Raw genomic sequence first — 25,580 nt, 5'->3', positions numbered from 1 at the left:
GAAATTTCTGCCCCAAGTGAGCACTGATCAAGTGCATTGGCGCTTGTCTAATGTTCTTTTACATGTGACGATTCAAACTGTATGAGGGTTGCTGATATCTAGAGGACATCCGCCAAGTACAGAGATGTGCTGCCGACAACGATGATTTTTAGGCAGCATATGAGATTAGATCAACAGTTTTGGTAATTCAATAGTTGATGGCCGCTTCGCTTGCATGGGCCAATCATCAGCAATGTGAGTTTTTACGAAAGCTTGTTCTTCTGTTTAAAGACCTGTGTAAAGGAGTCACTTAGGCATTGCGCACATTTTTCGAAAGTGGAGCAGCCTAGGTTACTGGCCACCTCTGCAGTCTGTTGTAGGTGGACAGTTTCCTAGGCAAGGAGCATGCACTTGCAAACACTGCTCTGCCTGAGCTTCTTCGATGATGAAGAGGAACTTGGGAAAGTGTACAGTTTGGGCCGGCTGATTAGCTATGTCCCGGCCTAAACAATCAATTAATAGAAGCGCAACTTTCCCAGAGAAGCAGATAGCCAGAAGGCAAGGGAACGGTGGGCTCCGGAACAGCCCTAAAGAATAATCCCCTATATAAAATAATGCTAAACGTCACCCACGCACAAAGTGTTACAATGATGATGTAACAAGTACGCATATTGAGATGATAATAATAAACAGGGAGAAAGGAAAATCCTACTTACCATAATGCAACGGTGTCTGCCCTTCAGCATCCTGAAAGAATAATAATAAAAAAAATTGGATCAATTTTCCCCACAAACCTACGTATACCGGCAGTTGTGTAAATGGATTGGCAGGTCTCCGAAAGCTTCCTATAAGTGTCCCCTATTGATAAGCCGTCAAATCATAGATCGGGAAAGCATTAATGTATTCTGCTGCATCATCCTGAGTGACAGATATATAGGAAAACCAAACCTCTGACACCATCTTGGAATCGTCCCCACGTAGCACAGAAGGTGCCATCCACTATGCCCAAATAGTGCGGCCACTTCATCGCTAATGTGAACTTGCCTTGAAATCACAAATACACAACAGAAGTCACCGGTGTCAAGGCTCATATTAGTTTAAAAGGGAATTAAAGACCCTTTGTAAAATAAGGAGTTAAACAGTTTTTCCCATATAACCTGCTCTCCTCAGCACTGAAATTGCAACACCAAGTAGGAGAAATCGTGGAACGATGGAAATCACAGGATCAATAAAGATGTTAATTATATGCAAATGATGAAAACAAAATGGAAAAACATAAAATATCCTTTTATATTCAGTATGAGCACCACTCGCAGAAATATTTACAGAGGAAGACATCAATGGAGGTCAATCCTCTTCAGCAATGAGTCTCGCTTTTGTCTTGGACGCAGTACTAGCTGAGATTGGCCTGGAGACCCGTTGGTCAACGCTATGAAGAGGCCTTCACAAGGGAAGGTCCCTCTGACTTTAGTCCCAGGTGGGGTGGCATGACGTACAATAGTCAGTCTCCTTTGATCTTCATTCCAGGTATACTAACAGTTCGGTGTAACGTGGATTTGGTGGTGGAACCAGTTGTACAGCAACTTCTCTAAAGTGTCCCAGAAGCTTTTTTTCCGACATGAAAACGCCAGGACGCCTATTGTGTGTGCTACAGTGAGAAGCCTGCATAGTATAAACGTGCTACAATAGTCTGCAGCAGCATCTCAGGTCTTGTCTCCCATCAAGCACATCTGAGAAGTCATTAGCAGCAATTGCAAAGGGAGCCGCCAGCAGTGGATCTTGATGATTTTTCCAAGTGCATTCAGAGTGGCAGAACACTCTTCAGAAAACCATTATTAACGTTATTGATAGCAGCCAAGATGTGTAATTACAGGGATACTCAATAGTAGATAAATTGAGATGTCCTGAAAACATTGTTTCAATTTTTTCATCATTTCCATATCATTAACAAGTCTATCCAACCTGTGATTTCCAGAATTTTGCAACTTTTCCTTCTTGATGTTTCAATTATAGTGTTGAGGGGTGTATATGTATATATCTACTTGCAATCGACTAATGGGAGCCTTCCTTTCCATATTCCTGGTGAATTGACAGATTGACAGACACACTGGCGATAGATAAGGTTTCAGATATCAGAGCTGTGTCCTGTAATGAAGCATACAGCAATCTTAACCATATGACCAGGACAGACCGTTATCCACTAGAAGTCAATAATAAAGTCTCTCGCTAAATGTAAGCAGAGATGTTAATATTATTATTATTTATTATAGCGCCATTAATTCCATGGTGCTGTACATGAGAAGGGGGGTTACATACAAAGTTATAGCTATCGTTAACAGTAAACAAATTTACAATGACAGACTGGTACAGAGGGGAGTGGACCCTGTCCTTGCGGACCTACATTCTATGGGATAGTGGAGAAGAGACAGAAGGTCGGGGGTGCAGCAGCTCTGGTGGTGATGAGGCGGCAGCTCAGGCGGTGGTGAGGCAGCAGAATGGTTATTGCAGGCTGTAAGCTTTCCTGAAAAGATGGGTTTTCAGGTTCCGTTTGAAGGATCCGAGGGTGGTGGATAATCGGACATGTTGAGGCATGGCATTCCAGAGGATAGGGGATATTCGGGAGAAGTCTTGGAGGCGGTTGTGTGAGGAAAGAATAAGTGTGGAGGAGAGTAGGCGGTCTTGGGAGGATCGAAGATTACGTGAGGGTATTTATTGGGAGATTAGTTCAGAGATATAGGGAGGGGAAAGGTTGTGGATGGCTTTGTAGGTCAGTGTTAGTAGTTTAAACTGGATGCGTTGGTGAATTGGGAGCCAGTGGAGGGATTTGCAGAGGGGAGAGAAAGGGGAGTAGCAAGGAGAGAGGTGGATTAGTCAGGCAGCAGAGTTGAGGACAGACTGGAGTGGTGCAAGAGAGTTAGCAGGGAGGCCACAGAGGAGTGTTGCAGTAGTCAAGGCGGGAGATAATGAGGGCATGTACAAGAGTTTTAGTAGTCTGAGGGCTGAGGAAGGGACGGATTCTGGAAATATTTTTGAGTTGGAGGCGGACAGGAGGTGGCAAGCGTTGGGATGTGCGGTTTGAAGGACAGGGTAGAGTCGAGAGTTACTCCGAAGCAGCGGATTTCAGGTGCGGGAGAGAGCGTGATGCCGTTTACCATAATAGATAGATAGGGTACGGAAGATACGTGAGATGGAGGAAAGATAATGAGTTCAGTTTTGTCTACATTGAGTTTTAGGAAGCGAGAGGTGAAAAAGGAGGATATGGCTGATAGACCCTCCGGGATTCTGGACAGCAGAGAGGTGACATCTGGGCCAGAGAGGTAGATCTGAGTGTCGTCTGCATACAGGTGGTACTGGAAACCATGGGACTTTGAGTTGTCCTAGGCCAAGAATATAGATGGAAAAAAGTAGGGGCCCCAGGACAGAGCCTTGGGGGACTCCAACAGAGAGGGGGCGGGATGAGGAGGTAGTGTGGGAGAGGGAAATGCTGAATGTGCGGTCAGAAAGGTATGAGGCAATCCAGGACAGGGCAAGGTCTTTGAGGCCAAGGGAAGAAAGAATTTGTAGCAGTAGGCAGTGGTCGACTGTGTCAACGGCAGAGGACAGGTCGAGAAGGAGGAGGATGGAGAACTGTCTGTTAGCTTTGGCTGTGAGTAAGTCATTAGTAATGTTGGTCAGGGCAGTTTCAGTGGAATGGTGGTGGCGGAAGCCAGATTGGAGGATGTCAAGGAGGGAGTTAGATGAGAGGTGGAAGTATGTGACAGTACATTTACACCTGCAGCAAATATATTTTCAGAAGTTTTAGAGACGTTCCATTCACATGAATGTAACTTGCACAACTTGCTGCTGAAACAACCATGTTTAGATGAAAGTGCAGATTATTTCCGCAGTTGAGTTAATATATCCAAATAGGAAAAATTCTGCCTAAAAATAACTAATGGTAATTGAAATCAAAACAACCCCTCAAAAGAGTTGGAATTGTAAAGTGATTCGGAATATATTGGTGCTATAGAAATAGAATTATTATTATTATTATTATTAAGGGTTAATGCCTTTTTCAGCAAACTTCACGAGCACACTGCTTCTGCCTTCCTGTCTCCTGCTTGCCAGGGGGCGGTGCGCTCCTGAAGATTGACAGTTTGCGCTGGCGGCATGGCAGAGCGGCTGGCCTGAACTGTGCGCTCTCTGGTGCTGCAGCATCGGACCAACGCACAGAAATTAGCCAGCGCTTAAAAAACCTATAGCAACAGCTTGCAATTGCATGCGCCTTGTCTAGAAAACAAGCAACCTTTGAGGTGGGTGGTACCCTTGGTAATGAGCTATAAACTATACAAATTTAAAAAAAAAAAAAACAGAATCTGTGAATGGAGAGGAATTTTCTTTAGAAATAAATTGCAAATTTGTTTGTTTTTACAAGGACTTTGCAACTGTACTTATTTAATAAGGTGTGACAACTGCTTTAAGCACGATAAATCTGTTATCCATATTCTACTAGATAATATCGGTTTCTAACATCCCATTTAAAGCACCACCCAAATACTCCAAAAAGTTATCAAAAGTGAAGGGTCAAATCCCATAGTTTGAGTTATACTAATCATTTTCCCGAGAATTGATCTCACATAAACCTGTGTACGTCTTTCACATCTTGGGGTGCAAATGCAGCACAAACGGATATCTATGGCAGCCATGAGTTGACGTAAATCTCCACTATGATCTAGTAAATATGTGGGCAAGTGGCTGGCAATGTTCTGTTCACAGAGTCCCGTTCTCATTTTGAAAAAGTGGGGTGACCAATGCAAAACTGGAAAAATTGTACAAAAATAAAAAATCGATACAAAATTGGCAACTTATTTGTGCCAGAAATTTGGGAGAAATGGGTGATAAAGCCATATACTATTGATAAACTTTGTTATTACTTTTGTGCTTGCAACCCTTTCTCACTATTGATACTTACATTTTCTTACTATTAGACACAGCCACACGCTCAGTATTTGGTCAGTATTTTATATCAGTATTTGGCTTACAAATACTGAAGTGGTGACGGGTTTCTATTATACTTTTCCTCTGACTGTTCCACTCCTGATTTTGGCTTACAAATACTGAGGTAAAATACTGACCAAATACTGAATGTGTGAATGTGGCCTTAAACCTACAAAGTATTCTGAACATAAAACTATTGAAAAAAAAAAGCTAACAATACAGTATGTTGAAACAAAAAATGACATGAATTTCAGATGATCTGCACCTGTATTGATGCGACAAGTGACCATGCTGATGGACTGCAGACCACCCAGTAGTGCAGTGGTTAAATTAAACTGACAGCACCCTTAATAGGCTGTCCCCGGAGAAGGAATACAGAGGTTAATGAATACAAAGAAACACAAAGCTGCCGAGAGTCTCCAAATTCCACCTGACCCTGGTAGAGAGATGGAGAGAATAGGGGACAGATGATGTGGGTGGGAGGAAGGGACGGGAGACTCGTGCCAGCCCTTAAACAACCAAACATCTGAGGCCTGCCACGCGCTCCTGATTGGATTAACATCTTAGCTCCCAACAGATGAGTCGCTTGTCTGACGGGATCACAGGAGGCAACAAAGGTCTTCTCCCATCATTTACTGTGTGATACGGCTTGGGAAAACCATTGAAAGGTTTCCAAAAAAAAAAAAAAAGAAGAAAAATAGCAAACCCAATCTATACCATGGAATATGTAGACCCCGCATCCTGCACAATAACCAAGTGCCAGTATGGGGCCACCTCCATCTTCACACTAGAGCTGAACCCATGGGGGGTTGTGGCCCTTCTGACAGCACGAATAGTGCAGAATATAGTGTATGGTTAGTCTGCCAAAGATTCCAGAAACCAAGACAAGGAAACTCTGTTACCAATTTACCTGTCCACAAAGGAGCCCCCCTTTAAATGTAGCCTGCTGGTTATTGATGTCTCTAAGGACACAGTGGTTACTACATTCTGCTGTCTGAGGATCACCACTAGATCACTAAATACAGTACATTTACAGCATAAATATGAACGTTACACTAGAAGTACAAATTACTGAAGAATAAGGTAAAGGCTTTGTGCATGCGTCATGTAAGACTGCTTTAGTTGAGGAGTCATTTCTAGGATGATTGCCATCTTGATTCTACACACGGTAACATTGCATACATATTCCATGATGCCTCTCTTTTCCGAAAGGGTATATTATTTTTTGTCCAGAGTCCTATCTAAGCGTACGTGTACATGGCATCTTATAGATGGTGACACGCACCCTCTGGGTTTTTGCTATAGGAAGACACTTTAGGAAAATGATGGCAGTGCTTTTCCTGAAGTTTCTTCTTCAGAGTAATTTTTGCTGTTCTCATGGCGGCTTTTTGGTTACCTATATATATATATATATAAAAGTAGTGAGCGGCCGATAGAAGCCGCCAGAAGAAAGCACCGGTCACTACTTTTAGCTGCTTTACAGCTTTTGAAGCGCTTAAGAGAAGCTGAAAAAGACTGAACATTTGGACAGCAAGTCGTTCTGACGTTGTAGTGCAAAAGTTCATTATTGTTTAACATTGGTCGAGTGTTTTTATGGGAATCTTCCTAAATAATACATTGTGTGCACATACCCTAAGGGTACCGTTACACTTAGCGACGCTCCAGCGATCCCGACAATGATGCAACCTGGTAAGGATCGTTGGTATGTCGCTACATGGTCACTAGTAAGCTGTCAAACAGGCAGAACTATCCAACAATGCAGCAACGATCCGGCGATCCGTATAACGACCTCGGCGGTCGTTGGAACCTTGTCACACAGGAGGTATTCTGACGACTCACACCTGCGTCTCAGCGTTCTGAGTCGCCAACGAGGTTGCTCGTCGTTGATTAGGGGCGTCAAACACAGCGATGCATCCTGGCCAGCAGGACGCCAACGATCAGAAAATGGCCTAGGACATTCGAGCATGATCAGCGATATCCAGTGGGGGGCCGGTCGCCGCTGTGTCACACGTAGCGAGATCGCTGGCGAGGTCGCTGTTGCGTCACAAAACCTGTGACGTTTCAGCGATCTCGCTAACGATCTCGTTATATGAGACGGGGCCTTTAGTGCAAAATTATACTGGCCCATTATCGAGAACAACAGGACCTAGTTTCCTGATAATTCGATAGAATAAACAATGTGTTGATCAACCAACGAATGAGCAAAATGTAAAAAACAATGATATTCTGAAAACAATAACAGTCTATGTGCACAGTACGATCTATTGCTGATCATTCTACGTGCATGGAAAATACAGTCGGCCTGTCTAAACAGGCTATTAAATGACCACTGATCAGCAATCGTGTAGCCTTGGTGTCACTCACTAGTGTAAGCGGGGTCTTAGACCAGCGACGTCACTCACTAGTGTAAGCGCAGTCTTAGACCAGCAGTGATAGGATAGATCAGTGCTGTCACACTGCTGTTCTGACTAACCAAGCAGTATCAATGTTTATTATGTGACACAGCTTTAGCCTGTCTTCGGCTTGTGATGTGTCTCCCTGTCAGCTGTTATAAGCAGAAGGCAGAGCAGCAGTGTGAAGCTGCATCTAACAAATATATTGGATATTTGGCACACAGCACTCACAGACAATATATAAAGTTAGTGCTAGTCAATGCAGTACTTGAGTAAATAAATATGGGAGTACATATAAGGATTATCTTTAATATTAATAAAAATAATTTAGCTACTTGCCAGTGCGACATAAAAACAAACAATAAAGGCTGAGCCTTCATGGGGAAAAGGTGGTGCCTGATAGGTGATCATTTCATTCGGTAGTTCACAGAAAGTAAATTATAAGAGACTGACTTCTTGTCTACACATGAGAGCATGCCCAGTTTTGGTAGTTAAAGTGGTGATCACAATATCAGGTATCTATAATGAACAGAAGCAAGAACAGACCCTAAAGGAGTCAGCTGACTCCAGTATCTATCCAATGTCTATTGTACTAGCCCTTCTGAATTTGGCATATTTGCTATTAAACTTTCTCTTATTTGGCGCTCGGAAGTTTACCACAACAGTAAGGATGACTGAAAAAATAAGATTCATAAGTTCTGTTATCTATGAAGATCAGATCCAATCATTAGCTTACATCTCATAAGAAAAAGAATAAACTCCGGATTGATAATCCTGTCCAAGAAAGACAGATTCTGTACGTTTCTGTAATAGACAATGTCAGCAGGCTGAATTTAAAGGCACACGACTTTTATCATAGAGATGTAATGTTATTAGGCCATTTTTCAGAAACCGCATGAGTAGTCAGGAAAAGAAAAATAAGAGTAAGCCTCATATCTTCTCAAAGAACAAGCCATACTGCAGACTTCCCTATAAGTAGTATGAGCTCATAATGGAGACCGCGACATTTGTGCATTTAATTCTTTAACGTAATTTAAAGCCAAAGGTCTTGGTAAAATGGAGACGGAGAGGCTACACGGGATACACAACCTGTACTCGAGCCCAATAGCTACTGGGGCGTATACCAAGATGACAGAATACACTATACCGAACTACTAAAGTGACGTTCTATAATATACGGGACGGTATAGAAACACACAGCAAATACCAAGATAATGGTGCTCTGCAAAGCCATATAGACATTCGGGTGCACATGACACCCAAGTCGTAGGTAAGGTTACAATGATCTTAGTCATCACATTTACAGTATGTTAAAGGCAACAGTAGCTCCTACCTATAGGAAACGGCATTGGAAAAGTTGAGTAGTTGTGTGATAGAGATATATATATAATTTTTTATTTACACACACGGCGGAATATAAAACTTTGGGCACCCTGGTCAAAATTACTGTTATTGAGAACAGTTAAGGAAGCTGAAGATGAAATGATGGCTAAATAGCCTAAACTTAAGATGACGCATTTCCTTTGTATTTTATGCAAAAAAAGAAAATATATACATATATATAGTATATACATACATATTCATATTTTACATTTTAAAAATGAAAAAAGGCAAATGGGAAGATGCAAAAGATTAGGCGCCCTGCAAGGTTAGTACCTCATACCACCCCCTTTTACAAGTATCACAGCTTGTAAACGCTTTTTGTAGCTAGCCAAGAGTTTTTCAATTCGTGTTTGAGGGATTCTTCCTTGGAGAATTCTTCCAGTTCTGTGAGATTCCCAGGGTCGCCTTGCATCCTCTGCTATTTTGAGGGCTAGCCACAGATTTTCAATGATGTTCAGATTAGGGGACTGTGAGGGACATTGTAAAACATACAGCTTGCGCCTTTTGAGGTAGTCTATTGTGGATTTTGATGTGTGTTTGGGATCATTAACCATTTGTAGAAGCCATCCTCTTTTCATCTTCAGCTTTTTTTTTTTTTTTTACAGGTGGTGTTATGTTTCCATCAAGAATTTTTCAAATTTCTTTGAGTCCATACTTCCCTCTACATGTGAAATGTTCCTGTGCCATTGGCTGCAACATGACCCCAAAGCATGATTGATCCACCCTCATGATTAATAATTGGCAAGATGTTCTTTTCCTGAAATTCTGTGCCCTTTTTCTCTACACATTGATCATTGTAGCCAAACAGTTCTGTTTTAACCTTATCGGTACATAGGACTTTTTTCCAAAATGCATCAGGCTTGTTTAACTGCAATTTCTTAATTGCATTTCGAAAAGGGCAACTTGAAAATGCTTTGCTATCTTCCTATAGCCTTTTCCTGCTTTGTGGGACTCCACAATTTTCTTTTTCAGAGAGCTAGGCAGCAGCATAGTAGAACCCATGGCTGCTGTTTTTTGACACAAGGCTAGAGGCAGCTGGGTTTTTATAAAGCTGGGAAATGTCTTAAAGACGATAGTGAACAAGTCATACCCCTAACAGGGTAACTAAAGTCTGAAATCTTGGTCAAATCTCCAAGGATGCCAAAACTTTTGAATTGGCCCATTTTCCTTTTTGTAATTTTAAAAATGTACATCACATCACAATTCCGCAAATCGATCTGGGTAAGATGTCTGAAAGGGCAAACACTTGGCAAATGAGGTTTAATGTAGAGTATTGCGCCTAGGACGGAGTAATCCTACAGCTGCATATACATTAAATGGGAGTTTACTCGGGCCTACAGAACAGGAGAAGGACATGGGTATTCTGGTTACAAGTAATCTGAGCAGCAGTACTCAATGTCAGGGAGCAGCTGTAAAAAGCAAACAAGAATTTAGGGCGCATAAAGAGAGATAAAATCCCGAGATCCCAACGTATTATTACCCCTTTATCAATCACTGGTGAGGCCACATCTAGAATATTGGATCCAGTTTGGGGCCCCACATTTAAAACAGGACATTTAGAAATTAGAATCAGTTCAAAAGGTTGGCAACTAGATTATTACAATGGATGGAAGGCCTCTCATATGATGAGAGGTTGGGAAAGTTGGGCTTGTTTAGCTTAGAAAAAAGACGCCTCAGAGGAGATCTCATTTATATGTATAAATATATGTGTGTGGTCGGTACAACGGACTGGCACATGAATTATTCCTTCCAAGGACCATGCTAAGACCAGAAGGCACTCATTACGGGTGGAAGAAAGGCGATTCCGACAGCTAAACAGGAAAGGGTTCTTTACAGTTAGAGCAGTCAGACTGTGGAATGCCCGATCACAAGAGGTAGTAATGGCCGACCCTATAAAAAAAGGGGCCAGATAATTTCATCGATAACTATGTTATGGGTAATTAATGACAAAAAAAAAAAAAAACACAACTGGTGGAGAAAGGTTAAACTTGAAGGACCTAGGTATTTTTTCAACCTATGTAACCCTGTAAAACAACCTGTTCCTTCCAGGTGTGGGCATCTAGTGAGCTTGGAACTTCTGATTATTCCTTTTTATTAGGCCACGAGATAAAATAATAATATTGTATAATAATGTATAAATAAAATACAATGCACATAAGAAAGCACCCGCCTTAATATTATAGCAGCCAGAATAATGGTTTGCCAATTGTGTTTTTTTAATGTGAGCAGACAGGAAGGCCTTGAAGGAGTGAAATGGAGAATCTGCTGGTTTCCACCAACTAATCTGTCCCACTCCTCATCTCTGAATCCAGGGCACAGAATGGGGGCAAAGAGAAGATGGAGGGAGGGGACAGGTGGGACCTGCAGCGAGCAGACTGCAGCTTTTATAAATACATACAGAAATAATTAAAATCTAAGGGGTTTAGAAGGGTTAATCAGCTTTGTATAATCTGAAGCATAAAGCCAGCACAATCGCAGCTCAAGACCGGCTGTGCCATATCAGAGGCGGGAGCGCAATGGGGAGGAGGAGATGGATCAGGGTGTGGATTAACAAAGCCTGGAGAAAGGCAGGGAGGCCTATTAGGGCCATATAGTATAGGGATGGGATTGGGAAGCAGTATAGCAGGCAGCAGGTGACTGGCATGGAAGTGCCACAGGAGAGAGCAAGGCCATAGGCAGTAAAGTGGAATAGTAAGACGTGCATCAGAGCGGTGACGTCCCACCTCTTCCTCGCTTGCCTCAGTAGCGGGTTGAGGGGTCAGCGGAGAATAACTTTCATCCTGTGGCAGCCGAGAGTGCTCAGCCCGTGCTGATGGAATCATGGAAATTGGATTGCACCCATTTACCATGCTGGAGTAAAGCAGAGTATTTATCCTATTACCAGGGACATTGCAAGAGCAGTTCCATTACCTCCTCCCCACCCGCCCCGGCTGAGTGCTGGGCCCCCGGCAGACCTGTCACTGCCACTAAGTAACACAGCAGAGCTAGGGACTAGGTATCGGAGAACCTACAGATCTTCTCCGGTGTCGGCTATTACCTTTAAGAAAAAAATGAAAACCCTATTTATGTTTAGTGGGCGAAAGTTGTGCGATATCGTCAGCAGCCGAAAAATAAATATTGTATTCAAATTATTTTTCTGACAAATATGATCAGTCAAATCCAATTGTCGTCTAATCTACATTCTTTTTTTTTTTCTGAATCCAGAAACTTTTGTCCCTCACTGTAGCATGGAAGCAGGCCCGGATTGGCAATATAACTAACCGGGCATTTTCCCGCTGGGCCGCTGTCATCTGGCCGCTTGCCAGCTGCTGCGGCCACTGTTGCTCCTGCCGCCGGCCCTCTGCGGGCATGGCGGTGATAGTTTCAAGTTCCTCCCACACTGCAGGGAGATAAGCCGCCACGCCCCCCCGCACCCCATCCTCGCCTTAGCATGAGACCCCCCCCCAGCCACTCACAGCGTCGCACTCGCTTGCCTGCTCGCTCTGTTCGCAGGATCTGTGATGAGGTCACTGGAGGGGAGGAGTCAGGGGGGTCACATGATCAGCAGGAGCCTTTGTCCAGACCCCCGATCATGTCACCCCTGACTCCGCCCCTCCTGTGACCTCATCACAGGTCCTGTGCGCTCAGCCTTGCCTCTACCGTCTGCAAGACTCTGCTTTGCTGTTGTCATGGTGCTGGTTGAGGTATGTGTGGGGTCAGGATTTACAGTGTGGATGTAGCAGAGCTGTGTGTGTACGAGGTGTACGGAGCGGAGCCGTGAGTGTACGGAGCGGAGCCGTGTGTACAGAGAGGAGCCGCGCGTGTACGAGGTGTACGGAGCGGAGCCGCGCGTGTACGAGGTGTACGGAGCGGAGCCGTGTGTACGAGATGTACGGAGCGGAGCCGTGTGTGTGTACGAGGTGTACGGAGAGGAGCCGCGCGTGTACGAGGTGTACGGAGAGGAGCCGCGCGTGTACGAGGTGTACGGAGAGGAGCCGCGCGTGTACGAGGTGTACGGAGAGGAGCCGCGCGTGTACGAGGTGTACGGAGAGGAGCCGCGCGTGTACGAGGTGTACGGAGAGGAGCCGCGCGTGTACGAGGTGTACGGAGAGGAGCCGCGCGTGTACGAGGTGTACGGAGAGGAGCCGCGCGTGTACGAGGTGTACGGAGAGGAGCCGCGCGTGTACGAGGTGTACGGAGAGGAGCCGCGCGTGTACGAGGTGTACGGAGAGGAGCCGCGCGTGTACGAGGTGTACGGAGAGGAGCCGCGCGTGTACGAGGTGTACGGAGAGGAGCCGCGCGTGTACGAGGTGTACGGAGAGGAGCCGCGCGTGTACGAGGTGTACGGAGAGGAGCCGCGCGTGTACGAGGTGTACGGAGAGGAGCCGCGCGTGTACGAGGTGTACGGAGAGGAGCCGCGCGTGTACGAGGTGTACGGAGAGGAGCCGCGCGTGTTCGAGGTGTACGGAGAGGAGCCGCGTGTGTTCGAGGTGTACGGAGCGGAGCCGTGTGTACAGAGAGGAGCCGTGTGTACGAGGTGTACGGAGAGGAGCCGCGCGTGTACGAGGTGTACAGAGAGGAGCATGTGTACGAGGTGTACGGAGAGGAGCCGTGTGCACGAGGTGTACGGAGAGGAGCCGTGTGCACGAGGTGTACGGAGAGGAGCCGTGTGCACGAGGTGTACGGAGAGGAGCCGTGTGTGTGTACGAGGTGTACGGAGAGGAGCCGTGTGTACGAGGTGTACGGAGAGGAACCGTGTGTACGAGGTGTACGGAGAGGAACCGTGTGTACGAGGTGTACGGAGCGGAGCCACGCGTGTACGAGGTGTACGGAGAGGAGCCACGCGTTTACGAGGTAGACGGAGTGGAGCCGTGTGTATGGAGTGGAGCCATATGTGTACGGGATGTGCGGAGCGGAGCCAAGTGTATACAAAGCGGGCTTTTCCCACGGACACAGGAGTACACGGCGGAGCCCCGAGGAGCATTTTAAAACACACACGACGTTCCACCTGAAGTGATGTGCTGGAAGCTGACCGGAAATGAGATAATTTCTTGAGGAGATTGTGACGCAACCAGGAATGCTTCAGATCCATCACCGTGTCCTCCGACAGCGCAGACAGCAGGATCGCCTTGGAATCGGGGATGCCGGCCATGTGAGCGGATCATGATAGGTCCTGCACCGGGAGGCTCAGGTGGGCACTACAATGGGAGCCGGGCTGCTATAGTATCTTTGTAGAATCTTTCTTTATTTCTCTTTCTTTCTCTCTCTGTTCTTTCTTTCTCTCTCTGTTCTTCCTTTCTCTCTCTGTTCTTCCTTTCTCTCTCTGTTCTTCCCCTCTTTCTTTTTCTTTCCTCTCTTTCTCTGTTCTTTCTTTCTTTTCTGTACTTTCTTTCTCTCTCTGTTCTTTCTCTGTCTCTCACTGTTCTTTCTTTGTCTCTCACTGTTCTTTCTTTCCCCTTTCTTTCTCGCTCTGTTTTCTTTTTTCTCTCTCTGTTTTCTCTCTTCCTTAGTGCCAGTCAGTGTGCCCATAATGCCAGCCACTGTGCCCTCAGTACCAGTCAGTGTGATCAGCAGTGCTAAATGGGTGCGATTAGGTGTGGACATGGGTGTGACTAGTTGTGAAATGGGTGTGGCTGGGCGCGGCCAAAATTTGCAGCGGCGCGCTATGCGCGCCGCAGTCTTTGTCCATCTTTCCCTTCTTCAAAAGTTGGGAGGTATGATAGGGGCGGCTATGACCAGGGGGTCTGGCTGCCCAATAGAGAGCAGTTCTGCCAGGAATTCTGTAATCATGCATACAAAAGGGGACAGAGATTTGGGAGGAGTACTGTACCTAAAAGCAATAAATAGGACTGAGCTGAAATACTGGGCACAACTGTGACTACATGTTATATAGTTGTGTTAATCTCCTCTCACTTCTTGTAAACTACAAGTGTACAAAGATATTATATAGTCACCATGTGACTAGTGGGCCTGTGTAACTTCAAATGCCAGGGCTGAATTTTAGTCCCAGTCCGGCCCTGCATGGAAGACCCCAATGGAGGTCACATACAGTAGAAAATGTCAAGTCAGACAAGATTCGTGCAAAAAGCAAAACAAACGGAAACATTTTTTAAAGGAGCGCTCTGGAAAAAGGTTTTAACTTTTGGTCCTTTTGTAATGTACAGTACATGGTGAACAATAGAACTGAGGTTAACAAAAAACAACTTACCGATCGTCATACTGTCCTTACAGTTATCTCTACCCCGTGCCTTGCGCTGTGATTAGCCAGATCACCCAGTGTCTTCAGTGGCCCGTCAGCATAGGCACTGTTGGTAAGAGCGGGCGGTCACATGCCAACTAGATGTGCGCTGCCTTGCTGAATTCCTTTTTATCAAGCAAGCTTGCACACGTCTAGTCGTAATGTGGCCAGAAGAATGCAAATTGCATACTCGCGGTCACGTAATCGGCTGTCCCTACCGCCGACATCAGAGAATCTTGACAGCATACAGTGCACACACTGTGAGGATTAATACAACTGCAGTCGCATGGAGTGACTGCAAACTTTCATAACAAACCTGGACAACCTCTTAAGCCTCATTCAGTCTACTGTTTTTCGGTACATGTGCGGCCTGGACCCACTGTAGATTGACATGAGCGATTTTCCACCTGGACCTGCAGTCAGTGTGCACAGAGTCCCAAGATTGGTTTACAGCACATGGAGCCGCAGTTATTACGGTGGCCATCTGAACCTGGCCTTAAAGGGGTATTCCCACCTCAAAGATCCTATCCCATTATGTAGTAGGTGTAATAACAATATTAGCAATTACCTCTAATTAGAAATGTAGTATAGTTCTTCTGATGTGCGGTCTCTTTCCATATGTGCAGGGCATTGCAGTAGCTTAGGTATCCATGGAAACTGTCACTCACAGTGACAGTTAGCTAGTTGCCAGTGATCATAGCCATGGTTACTGTAATGCCCTGCACATTGGGCAGGCAACAGTGAATCAGAAGAACTATACTACATTTCTAATTGGAGGGATTTGCTAAAATTATTACTACAACTACTACATATTGGGATATTGGGAAAGGATATTGGAGATGGGAATAACCCTTTAATGATAAATCGTGGCAAATGTGTCAAAAACGACACCATTCGACCATGATTTTTAAAACTTTCAACTGAAATTTTGTAATTTTACTGCAACTGTGGCAAAAAAAATAAATAAAAATGCACATGTGAACGCAATCTTAAGCAAAAAGCCTGGGATCTGAAATGTGCATGGCGAGATGCCAGATTGGTTGAATACACAAACTGACTAAAGATGGGCACAGACATCAAGAAAATTCTGCCACGACACCCACCACTGGGCAGTCCAGCTACAAGTTGTTGCCTGCAAATTGTTAGATGAAGTGAAAAATATACATTGAATTATTTACCTGCGGGAGGTTTACATCTACACCAGCCTATAGTCTGCCCGTGCAGACAACACGTATCTGAAACTCGTTTTGCAAAGCTTATTTTCCAAGTGATTGTAGAAAAGGTACATGGTGGTCAGGAAGCTTAAGTCAGTGTGGCGTCACCTAAATGCAATGGGTCACCGTCCCACTGTCAGACGCAGATCTGTAAGAAGCCTTGTAATTTCTTAGAGGAACTAATCAATGGAAGCAAATGTTAAACGCCCTGTGTGGCGAGCATGACGGCAGAGTAAATGTCTATTTATCCAGCACAGGCAGGAAGAAAAATTGTAAAGCTTTGTGTGTACTACATGTAATACCAGTTTCTGCCTCCGCTGGGATTTGGAAATATAAAAAGCAATGGCAAGAGGTTTTAAGAGGCTCAAAGGGAGTGTCACGGTGCATGTTTTGCTATCGCCTGCTAATCCTCTCTGAGAGTTTCCTAATCTGCCTTGCGAGATGTCAGAATTGAGCTTGAAAAGGGAGCACAAGATGCTGCAATGGTTATTGGAGTGAGGGTCTGTGCTAAAAGGATCAGGAGGTGCCGGGTGGAGGGGGCTGGGGAATGGATAAAGCTGGAGGTCTAATCAAATCAGCTGGGAAAGCTGCAGTCTCTCAGCAGTAACCTTGCCAATCAGAGAGGGACGGAAACATGTCTGTGCACACTAATCCCAGGGTGTCCTTCACCCCATACCAAGCACAAGGCAACCCCCCAAAACATGGTGGTACAACCTCACATCCACAATCTGACCTTCCAGGAAAAACCAGTGCAGCAGGATTATGGGAGTCGCTGTGGTGCTCTGTGGACCCAAACCTCACACATTAACGTGGGTGATGTGTGAGTGATAGGAATGTGGCACCGCTCACAATCAGGGCTCATGCACACGGCTGAATTTATCGTATGAGTACCATCCGTGGTTTTCGCAAACAGCTGTCATACCTATGCTATTCTATGGGATTGTCCATGTCCTGACTCTTTTCTCGGACCAAATTGTTTTTGGAAATAAATTGGAGTTGATATGAAAATGAGACTGAAGAGTAATTTGTATATTTGAAGTCTCTGTCACTCCAGCTCTAATCCCTGCCCAGGAGGAGAAGGCATCACTTGGCAGGGAACAGAGCTGGAGTGACAGAGGCTTCAGATCTACCATAGCTCTTCAGCCTAATTTGCATAGCAATTCAAACGCTGATTTCTGAGTAGCCAGGAGGAAGGGGCTGGCCATGTAAGGCTATGTGCACACATGTGGAATTCCCGCAGAAATTTCCGCGGGAATTCCGGAATTCCATTCCACGGGAAATATGCGTGAGCACCGCATTTTAAATTCCCGCCTATTTCCCGTGGAAAAACTAGCGATTTGCAAGCGTAATTAGCTTGCAGAATGCTAGCGTTTTCCAAGTGATCTGTAGCATTGCTTGGAAAACTGATTGACAGATTGACTAGTGTGACAAACTTTTTACTATTGAGGCTGCCTATGCAGCATCAGTAGTAAAAGGATCTAATGTTAAAAATAATAAAGAAAATAAAAAATCGTGTTTTTCTCACCTTCCGACGTCCCACGCAGCTTTCCCGAACATCGCGATGCTCCCGGCAAGTCCCGCTCCCAGCGATGCGAGACCGCAACGTCATCAAAGGTCATTGTCGCAAGGCATCGCTGGTAGCGGGACTTGCCAGGAGCATAGCTGAGGCCTGGGGACGCTGCATGGGACGTCGGAAGGTGAGAAAAAAAACACGATTTTTTTCATTCTATTTTTTACAGGGATATGGTACCCAGAGCCTGGAGGACAGTCTCCTCTCCTCGTGACCGTGGGCACCACTCGCAAATGTTCTGCTTACTTTTCGCATGGTGGGCATAGCCACATGCAAAGTAAGCGGAACAATGCATTCCTACGTGTGCGGATTTTCCCGCGATTCCGTACAAAGAATGAACATGCTGCATATTTTTCCGCGATGCAATTCAGGCGCGGAAAAATCAGCAGCATTAGCACAGCATGTGCGGAATGCCATAGGATTGCATGGGATGCTTTTTTTTTTGCGTTTTCGCTGCAAAATCGCGCGTTTAAATAGCCACGAAAACGCAAAAAAACCGCTACGTGTGAACACAGCCTAAAAGGTCTCTGAAAGGGCTACATGCACATAGACAGGAGGTGAAATATCGAACCAGTCACCAAATTTCTAAGTAAATGTATTTCTAAAAGTGCTATTGACATGAAATTCTCACCAGATGTCGGTAACAACCCATCCAATCCACATAAGCAAGAAATTAAAGCATAGATGTCCATAAATTAAGTTATATGTAACAATGAGAAATGGCACAGGGAAAAAGTATTGAACACATGAAGAAAGAGATGCAAAAAGCTGTGGAAAGTCCTGATACTGACTGAAATCTATCAGCAATTAGAAAGCAATCATGCCATTTATTGAAAAATAATATCAGCTGGTTCAACTGATGGCCTATAAAAAGGTGTCACATAAGAAACGTCCTAATGAGTAAAACCAGTGAGCTGCCTCAAGAACTTTGCAACCTTATTGATGCAAAACATACTGATGGCATAGGTTACAGAAGAATTTCTAAACTACTGAAAGTTTCAGTGGGCACCGTTAGGGCTCTAATCCGCAAGTGGAAATAACAACTTCATTATAAACTGGCTACTATTAGGCGCTCCTCACAAAATATCAGACAGACGAGTGAAAAGAATTATCAGTAAAGTTGTCCCAGAGCCAAGGACCACCTGTGAAGAGATACAGAAAGACCCTGAATCAGCAGGTACAATTGTTTTAAAGAAAACTATAATTAATGCACTCAACCTCCATCGACTGTATACACACTCACAACGCAAGACTCCACAGCTGAACAAAAAGCATTTTCAAGCACGATTAAAGTTTTCTTAAAACATTAAGACAAACCTGAAAAATACTGGGCGAATATAGTTTGGTCAGATGAGACCAAAATTGAACTCTTTGGATGCCATAATACACACCATGTTTAGAGACCAAAGGGCACTGCATCATCCACAAAACATCATACCAACAGTGAAGTTTGGAGGTGGGAACATCATAGTATGGGGCTGTTTTTCAGCATATGGCAAAGGTCATAACAGAAGGAAGGATGAATGGACAAATCTACCAAGACGTTCTCGATAAAAATCTGCTACCACCTACAAGGATGATGATGATGATAAGATGGTGGACATTTCAGCAAGACAATGATCCCAAACACACAGCCAAGGAAACTCTCCGTTGGTTTCACAGAATGAAAATCAAGCTGCTAGAATTGCCCAGCCAAATACCTGACCCGAATCCCAAAAATGTATTGAAGGAGCTAAAGCTCAGAGTTCACAGAACCTTCAGGATATGAAGAGTGTTTGTGTGGAAGAATGGGCTAAAATCACATCTGAGCAATGCCTGCGACTTGTTTCTCCACACAGGAGGCGTCATCACCAACAAAGGCTTTTGTATGAAGTATTAAATATATTTCAGTAAGCGTGCTCAATACTTTTTGCATGTCATTTCTCATAACTACACATAACTTAATGTATGGACATTTAAGAGTTGATTTATTTGCCTGTGTGGATTGGATTGGTTGCTACCGACATCTGGTCAGAATTTCATGTCAATAGCACCTTTAGAAATATATTCAATTAGAAAATTGGTGAAGCGGTCAATACTTATTTCAACCACAGAAGATAGTTTGGAGAATGAAATCCTGCCCCTTCTCAAAAGTCCCAGGAACTTCCAAAGGCCCACCCAATTATTTACATAAATGTCATTCTTTTTGGGTCCTGGGAAATCTGAGGTTGGCAACTAGGGTATTGCACAGAATCCATACCAGCAACATTTTCTACAACAGTTAGTTCCTTTAGTATATATGTGCTTCACATGTTTGTCATTTTTATTATTTTTTAACCACAATTTCATAATTGCAGGAAAACTGCTTACTTTAACAGTTCAGGCAAAGTGGATATAATTTCATGAAAACTTCTGCCCGCTCTGCATTGTTTAGTGATTTTTTTCCCCATGTAGGCTTGTATGTGTACTTCAGAAAGCAGTAATCAGCAGTTGTGCATTCTAGTAGATACCCACAGAAAAAAAGCAGAATATTTGCAAATGGGAATATGGACTAATGGGCTCTTTTCAAAGCTTTCTAAAATATGTGCCAATCATCCAATACCCCAACAAATCCTGTGAAATATTCACCAAATTGTGTATGTTTTCGTTGCTAGTGATATTACAGAAATTCTAGGAATTTACTGCAGATCAAATCCTTAGTGAAAAATCTGAAGAATAAAACCGACTACCTGCAAATCTGCAGAGTTGGTCAATTCTTGCTGCAGATTTTCTCCACAGGGCATGGAAGAGATTTCAGAAAACACATTAACAATGTCGATACTCAAAATATGCAGGGTATTCTTAGGCCTCTTTCACACATCAGTTTTTTGCCATCAGTCACAATCTGTCATTTTTTGAAAAAAACAGATCCAGTGTTTGTTTATGCTGGATCAGTTTTTTTCTCATAGAGTTGTATTAGCGACGGAGTGCCGCACGTTTCAGTTCGACGGATCCGTCATAAAATCTCTGTCCGTCGGCCAGGGCTGTGGAGTCGGTAAGCCACAGTTGCGACTCCGACTCCTGGATTTTATCAGGCTCCGACTCCGGCTCCGACTCCTTCATAAATGGCCAATTCATAACAACAAATTTACTGTTGTAAAATATTAAACATCGTGCTTATTCAGTTTCTCACCATCATATAAGTAATCAGACCACTTAGAGCAAAAACTACATTTATTAGAATACAATTAGAATATAGCAAATAACTTTTATAAACTTTTCTAAACTGTAAGTAAATATGCAATAAACACTTTTATGCAGTTAATAAGAAGAAATCTATAAATTTGTCCTCAGAAAAAGTATTGCCTCTGTCAGATCCTCCTTCATGGATGCCCTCAAATCTGATCTAATTATTTTGAGAGCAGAGAACAACCTCTCTACACTAACTTGTGTTGGTGGCAAAGCAGTAACCACTCGGGCAACATCTCTGACAATGTCAGGATACAGAGGAATCGCTTGTTGCACTGTTATTTTTGATGAATGGTCAAATTTCTCAATTTCTTTTAGTGCACATGAGAAATTCTGCTGAAATGTACTGGCTGTGTTCCTTGATGGGGATGACTCTTCTTCTATGCGGGAACGCTTTGCACGGTCCTTGTGATCCAAATATTTTTCGAAATTAAATTCTTCATCAGTTGATGATGAGGGTGAAGATGTGGCAGGACGACCAAATTCTTCTTGTTCCTCCTGACTGTTCTGCAACCCTTTCATCCTTACTGCTATTTCAAACAGAGCTTCTTTTCCTTTACTTAGCTGTTGATCATCTAGAAGAATCTGATGCATTGGGTCTACATAAACAGCTGCCAAAAGAATGTTATTTTGTAATAGTAGCTCCTCTCTCCGTTTCATTAATGTAGCAATGCCACTTGCAATTAACCTTCCTCTTTGGGACAGGCGAAACATCAGGTTCTTCCACTCCTTTAAGAAAATACCTGGAGTTAAGTCCTCTGCTTGTAATTTTTTAGTCACTGTAAATGGGTGCTCTAGCAATTTTTCCAGCTCAGTCACCTGATTACACTGACTTTCATTTAGCATCAGTTGAGGGTTAGCCATGTCTACAAGAAAGGTTTTCAGTTCAACCAAGCGCTGAATCATTAAGTAAGTACTGCCCCATCGTGTGGCTTGATCAATAATTGCCCCTTTTCCAGCACGTCTCTTCAAAATTGAGTCAACTTTAGGGGTTCTGGCAACAGTAGCCAATTTTCTCACCTTGCCAATCAGTGCAGCAGCATGTCCTTCTTGCAGACTGTCTCTTATAGCCAGCTGTAGCGTATGCACAACACAGCGCATGTGATGAAAGAACATATTGACACAGTTTCAACAAGATCATCTAAACTATCATGTTGCTGTTCATCTGAAGCAACTTCAGTTTGCTCCTCAGTTACAATACTGTGTTCCTCTATTTCAAACATTTCTGTGTCTGTGGACCCAGAATGTTCTTCTAGCTGCTGGTCACCATCATTACTCTCATTCATTAGCTTAATAGTACTTATATTTGAAACATTGTCAGTTACGACAGAAAGAACTTGCTCTTTTTTAAGTTCATAGTCTTGCAGAACCTTTTCCACCAAGACCTGGAGAAACTCACTGGTGTGATGAGCTTTGGTGTCTTTTACTGCCAATGTCTTGGTAACTATTTCATTTTTGTCACAAACAAAATCGGACATTGATGGCAAAATAGTTCACTCTGTGACGTGTGCAGGCATCCATTTTAAGAAACAGAAAGCGTCCCTTGAGAGTTTTTTTAAGTTCTTCCTTTTGTTTAAAAGCTTCTTCGATTACTAATTTTCTAATACTCTCTCTCTCTCCAGAGAAACACCAAGCTTGCGGGCCATTTCCCCATTCAGACACATAAAAGCTGGTCGTCAAAATAATAAAATAGGCACACTATCCTTTACAACAAGCTCTATGATCTGTTTTTTAAATGTATCTACTGTCATTGTCACAGTAACTTTGTCACTGACAAAATATCTTGCAACTGATGGCTGCAAAGTTCTCTGCTCCTTTGTTTGGCTGGAAGAGCTGGGCACTGGTTCATTGGTTTGGATGCAGTCTTTCCCATCCACTGCTTTCAGTACTTCTGGATGAAAGCGCTGTAAATGTCTCTTTAGATTAGAAGCTCTGGTAGGAGCATTTTTATCTTTGCCTGAATATGCACTCATCTTGGCTTCACAGCATTTGTTTTCGTCTGGATCATTTGTCATACACTGACAGACATAATGTTTTCTATCTTGAGTGATGGTGAAATGTTCAAATACAGCTGATTTAATGTGATGCTTCTTTGACATTCTCAGGTTTTTAATTCGGCATTCACAATCCAAATGACAATTGTTTTTCCTAAAAACAATTGTACAAAATTATTGCCAGGTCGTACAACTGATATAGTGGTCAGTAATACTGTTATTATTCCTCATGTACTCACAGTTAACTGATGCAAAGTTTGTTGAAAGGATAATACTTCTTACAGTCTTCCTCTTCTGAGTAGCAGGCAGCTGTGAGATGCTTGGAAGACGCACACCTAGGATGATCTAGTCTAGAGGAGGAGCTTTACTACTAAGAATTTGCAACACATTTTCACTTTCAGTTTCATACATTGTAAGTAGGGGGGTTGGGGCAGCATGAGGTTAACCAAGTATAAGATTAGATAAGGGCAGTGGAGAACAGTGACACACAAGTAGTAAGAAATGTCTCTATCTCCAGCAGAACTGCTTATCACTGTTGTTCATAGTTTGATAGAACATATATATTTGAGTATCATTTATAAAATTCATATGAAAGTTCAATTATGAAATATTAATACATTTTTTTTTTAAAAACCAAAACTAACTCCGACTCCGACTCCACAGCCCTGCCGTCGGCCGGATACAATGGACAGAGGAACGTTTTTTGTCTACGTCGAAAAGTCGGACAGCAACGGATCCAGCACCATCCGTCGTTGGCTATAATGGAAGCCTATGGGCGCAGGATCCGTTGCTGCCCGTAAAAAGACGGAATCCGGAGACGGATTCCGTTTTTAATACTGAGCATGGATGGAAAATTTATCTTCCTTTAATTTAACCCCTACAGCTGAGTTTTCCATTTTGGCACATAAAAATTTTCTCTCTCAACAAAAGGTACCAAGTTTCCATCAAGCTACATCTGCTGAGACGGATCCATCAAAAAAACTGCTCCTTCGCATCAGTTTTTCCCAATCTGCACAGGATCTGTTTTTTTTCACACTTTGACTGATTGGAAAAAAACTGATGTGTGAAAGAAGCCTAAGGCCTGTTTCACACATCAGTTTTTTTGGTCAGTCAAAATCCGCTAAAATGGAGGATAACGGATCCGTTCCTGTACTGACCACAACGTTTGGCACCGGACCGTCAAAGGAAGAATTTTAAAGGAACTGCTGCCTGGGGGGGGGGGGAGGGAGAGAGAGAGAGAAGAATTTTTCAGCCACCAGAACAGAGTTTAGGGTTAAATTTGCGGCAGAGTGAAGTCTTTCGGGCATGCGCAGTGACAAATGCGGATCCGGCCACCCGAAAAAAACGTTGCATGGTCCGTTCGGGCATGTCGGCGGCCGTCAAAATTTTGGCGGATCCGCAAAAAAACGGATCCAACGGATGGCCATCAGTCAAGATCCGCCGGTAATGCAACTCAATGGGAAAAAAAAAACGGATCCGCCAAGAAAAATGGCGGATCCGTTTATTTAGCAAAACGGCGGATTTTGACTGATGGACACAAACGGGTGTGTGAAACAGGCCTAAGACGAAAAAAAAACAGTAGGGAAAATCCGCTGCATATGCCCGCTGTGTGCATGCCCTTATAGCTACATTATATCTGCCTGCTGTTAGATTTCCAATAACGAAAAGCAGACATTAGTGGCTGCATACGTGGATCTAATGATGTGAAGACACCTGCATCAACCGCTTCCACCGTTCTATGCACTAGGGTGCCTAGACGTACACCTGTAGGTCAGCGAGTAAGATGTGTGCTGGGAAGGTACAGATGGGCAGAGGAGCTGGGTCCTTTGGGAGCGATATTTATGGCTATTGATCTGCGGTGAGAGCAGTTAGGAGGGGGACTCTGCCCTCAATTAACTTATGAATCTGAATCCAATACAGCCGGAGCTCTGACCTCGTGCCTCACTCTGCCTGTGCTCATTACTGTTACCAAGACCTCTTTACCCCCCTCCCGGGCCTAATCTGTGCAGCAGACTGGGATCCTGACTGATAGCGGGACGGTGGCATCACTCACTCACTGCCAATACCAATTGACCAAACCGCCATGACATCACTTTTATAAACTTCCAAGGAATTAAGAGGAAACCAACAATTGAGGGCATTTATATAACTATGCAGCAGAACAAAATGTATCAATGTCTAATAGAAAAAAAAAAAAAAAAAAACTTCATAGAGAAATTCCAGAGGATGAGACGCTATACACTATTCACATCTACCAAAATGTGTACTACAAACACTGCAGGGAATAAAAAAAAAATGCTCCGAGAACACACATTCCATATTGGGTGCTTCTGTAGAGCACAAACGGACAGCAACCCGGCTTTCTTGTGGTTTTGGATGGCACAACAAATGGCTTTGCGATTGTTATACTGGCCAGGTTTCATCCGGAACACTGCAGATTTACAAAGGTGTGCCATTTCAGGAATTTGGAGGGAAACCGCTTAGGGCCACTGAAGTGGCGTTTACAAATAGTCATCTTCATGTATCTGCACCAGTATAAAACACTTAGATGAGGTGGAAAAAATCCCCTTAAAGCCATTAATGAATTCCCCCTGAGAGCAGTATGAAGTAGGGGCAGAGACCCCGATTCCAGCGATGTGTCACTGG

The 25,580-nt window shown here is 43.7% G+C and overlaps 1 protein-coding gene across 1 annotated transcript in view; it reads right to left on the bottom strand.

The window, feature by feature from the left end:
* The window catches only part of ACBD6 (acyl-CoA binding domain containing 6), a 112,666-nt gene that overhangs the window by 5,019 nt on the left and 82,067 nt on the right, over positions 1–25,580 (bottom strand). The window contains exon 7 of the mRNA XM_073571351.1: positions 696–726. Coding sequence (XP_073427452.1) covers positions 696–726 — 31 coding nt within the window. The remainder of the gene's footprint in view (positions 1–695; positions 727–25,580) is intronic.

This window comes from Dendrobates tinctorius, unplaced genomic scaffold, assembly GCF_039654945.1.
Source record: "Dendrobates tinctorius isolate UK_male_01 unplaced genomic scaffold, ASM3965494v1 ptg000029l, whole genome shotgun sequence".
Classification (NCBI taxonomy): Eukaryota; Metazoa; Chordata; class Amphibia; order Anura; family Dendrobatidae; genus Dendrobates; species Dendrobates tinctorius.
The sequence above is the reverse complement of the archived record's forward strand: the minus strand, read 5'-3'. Positions and strand labels throughout refer to the sequence as shown.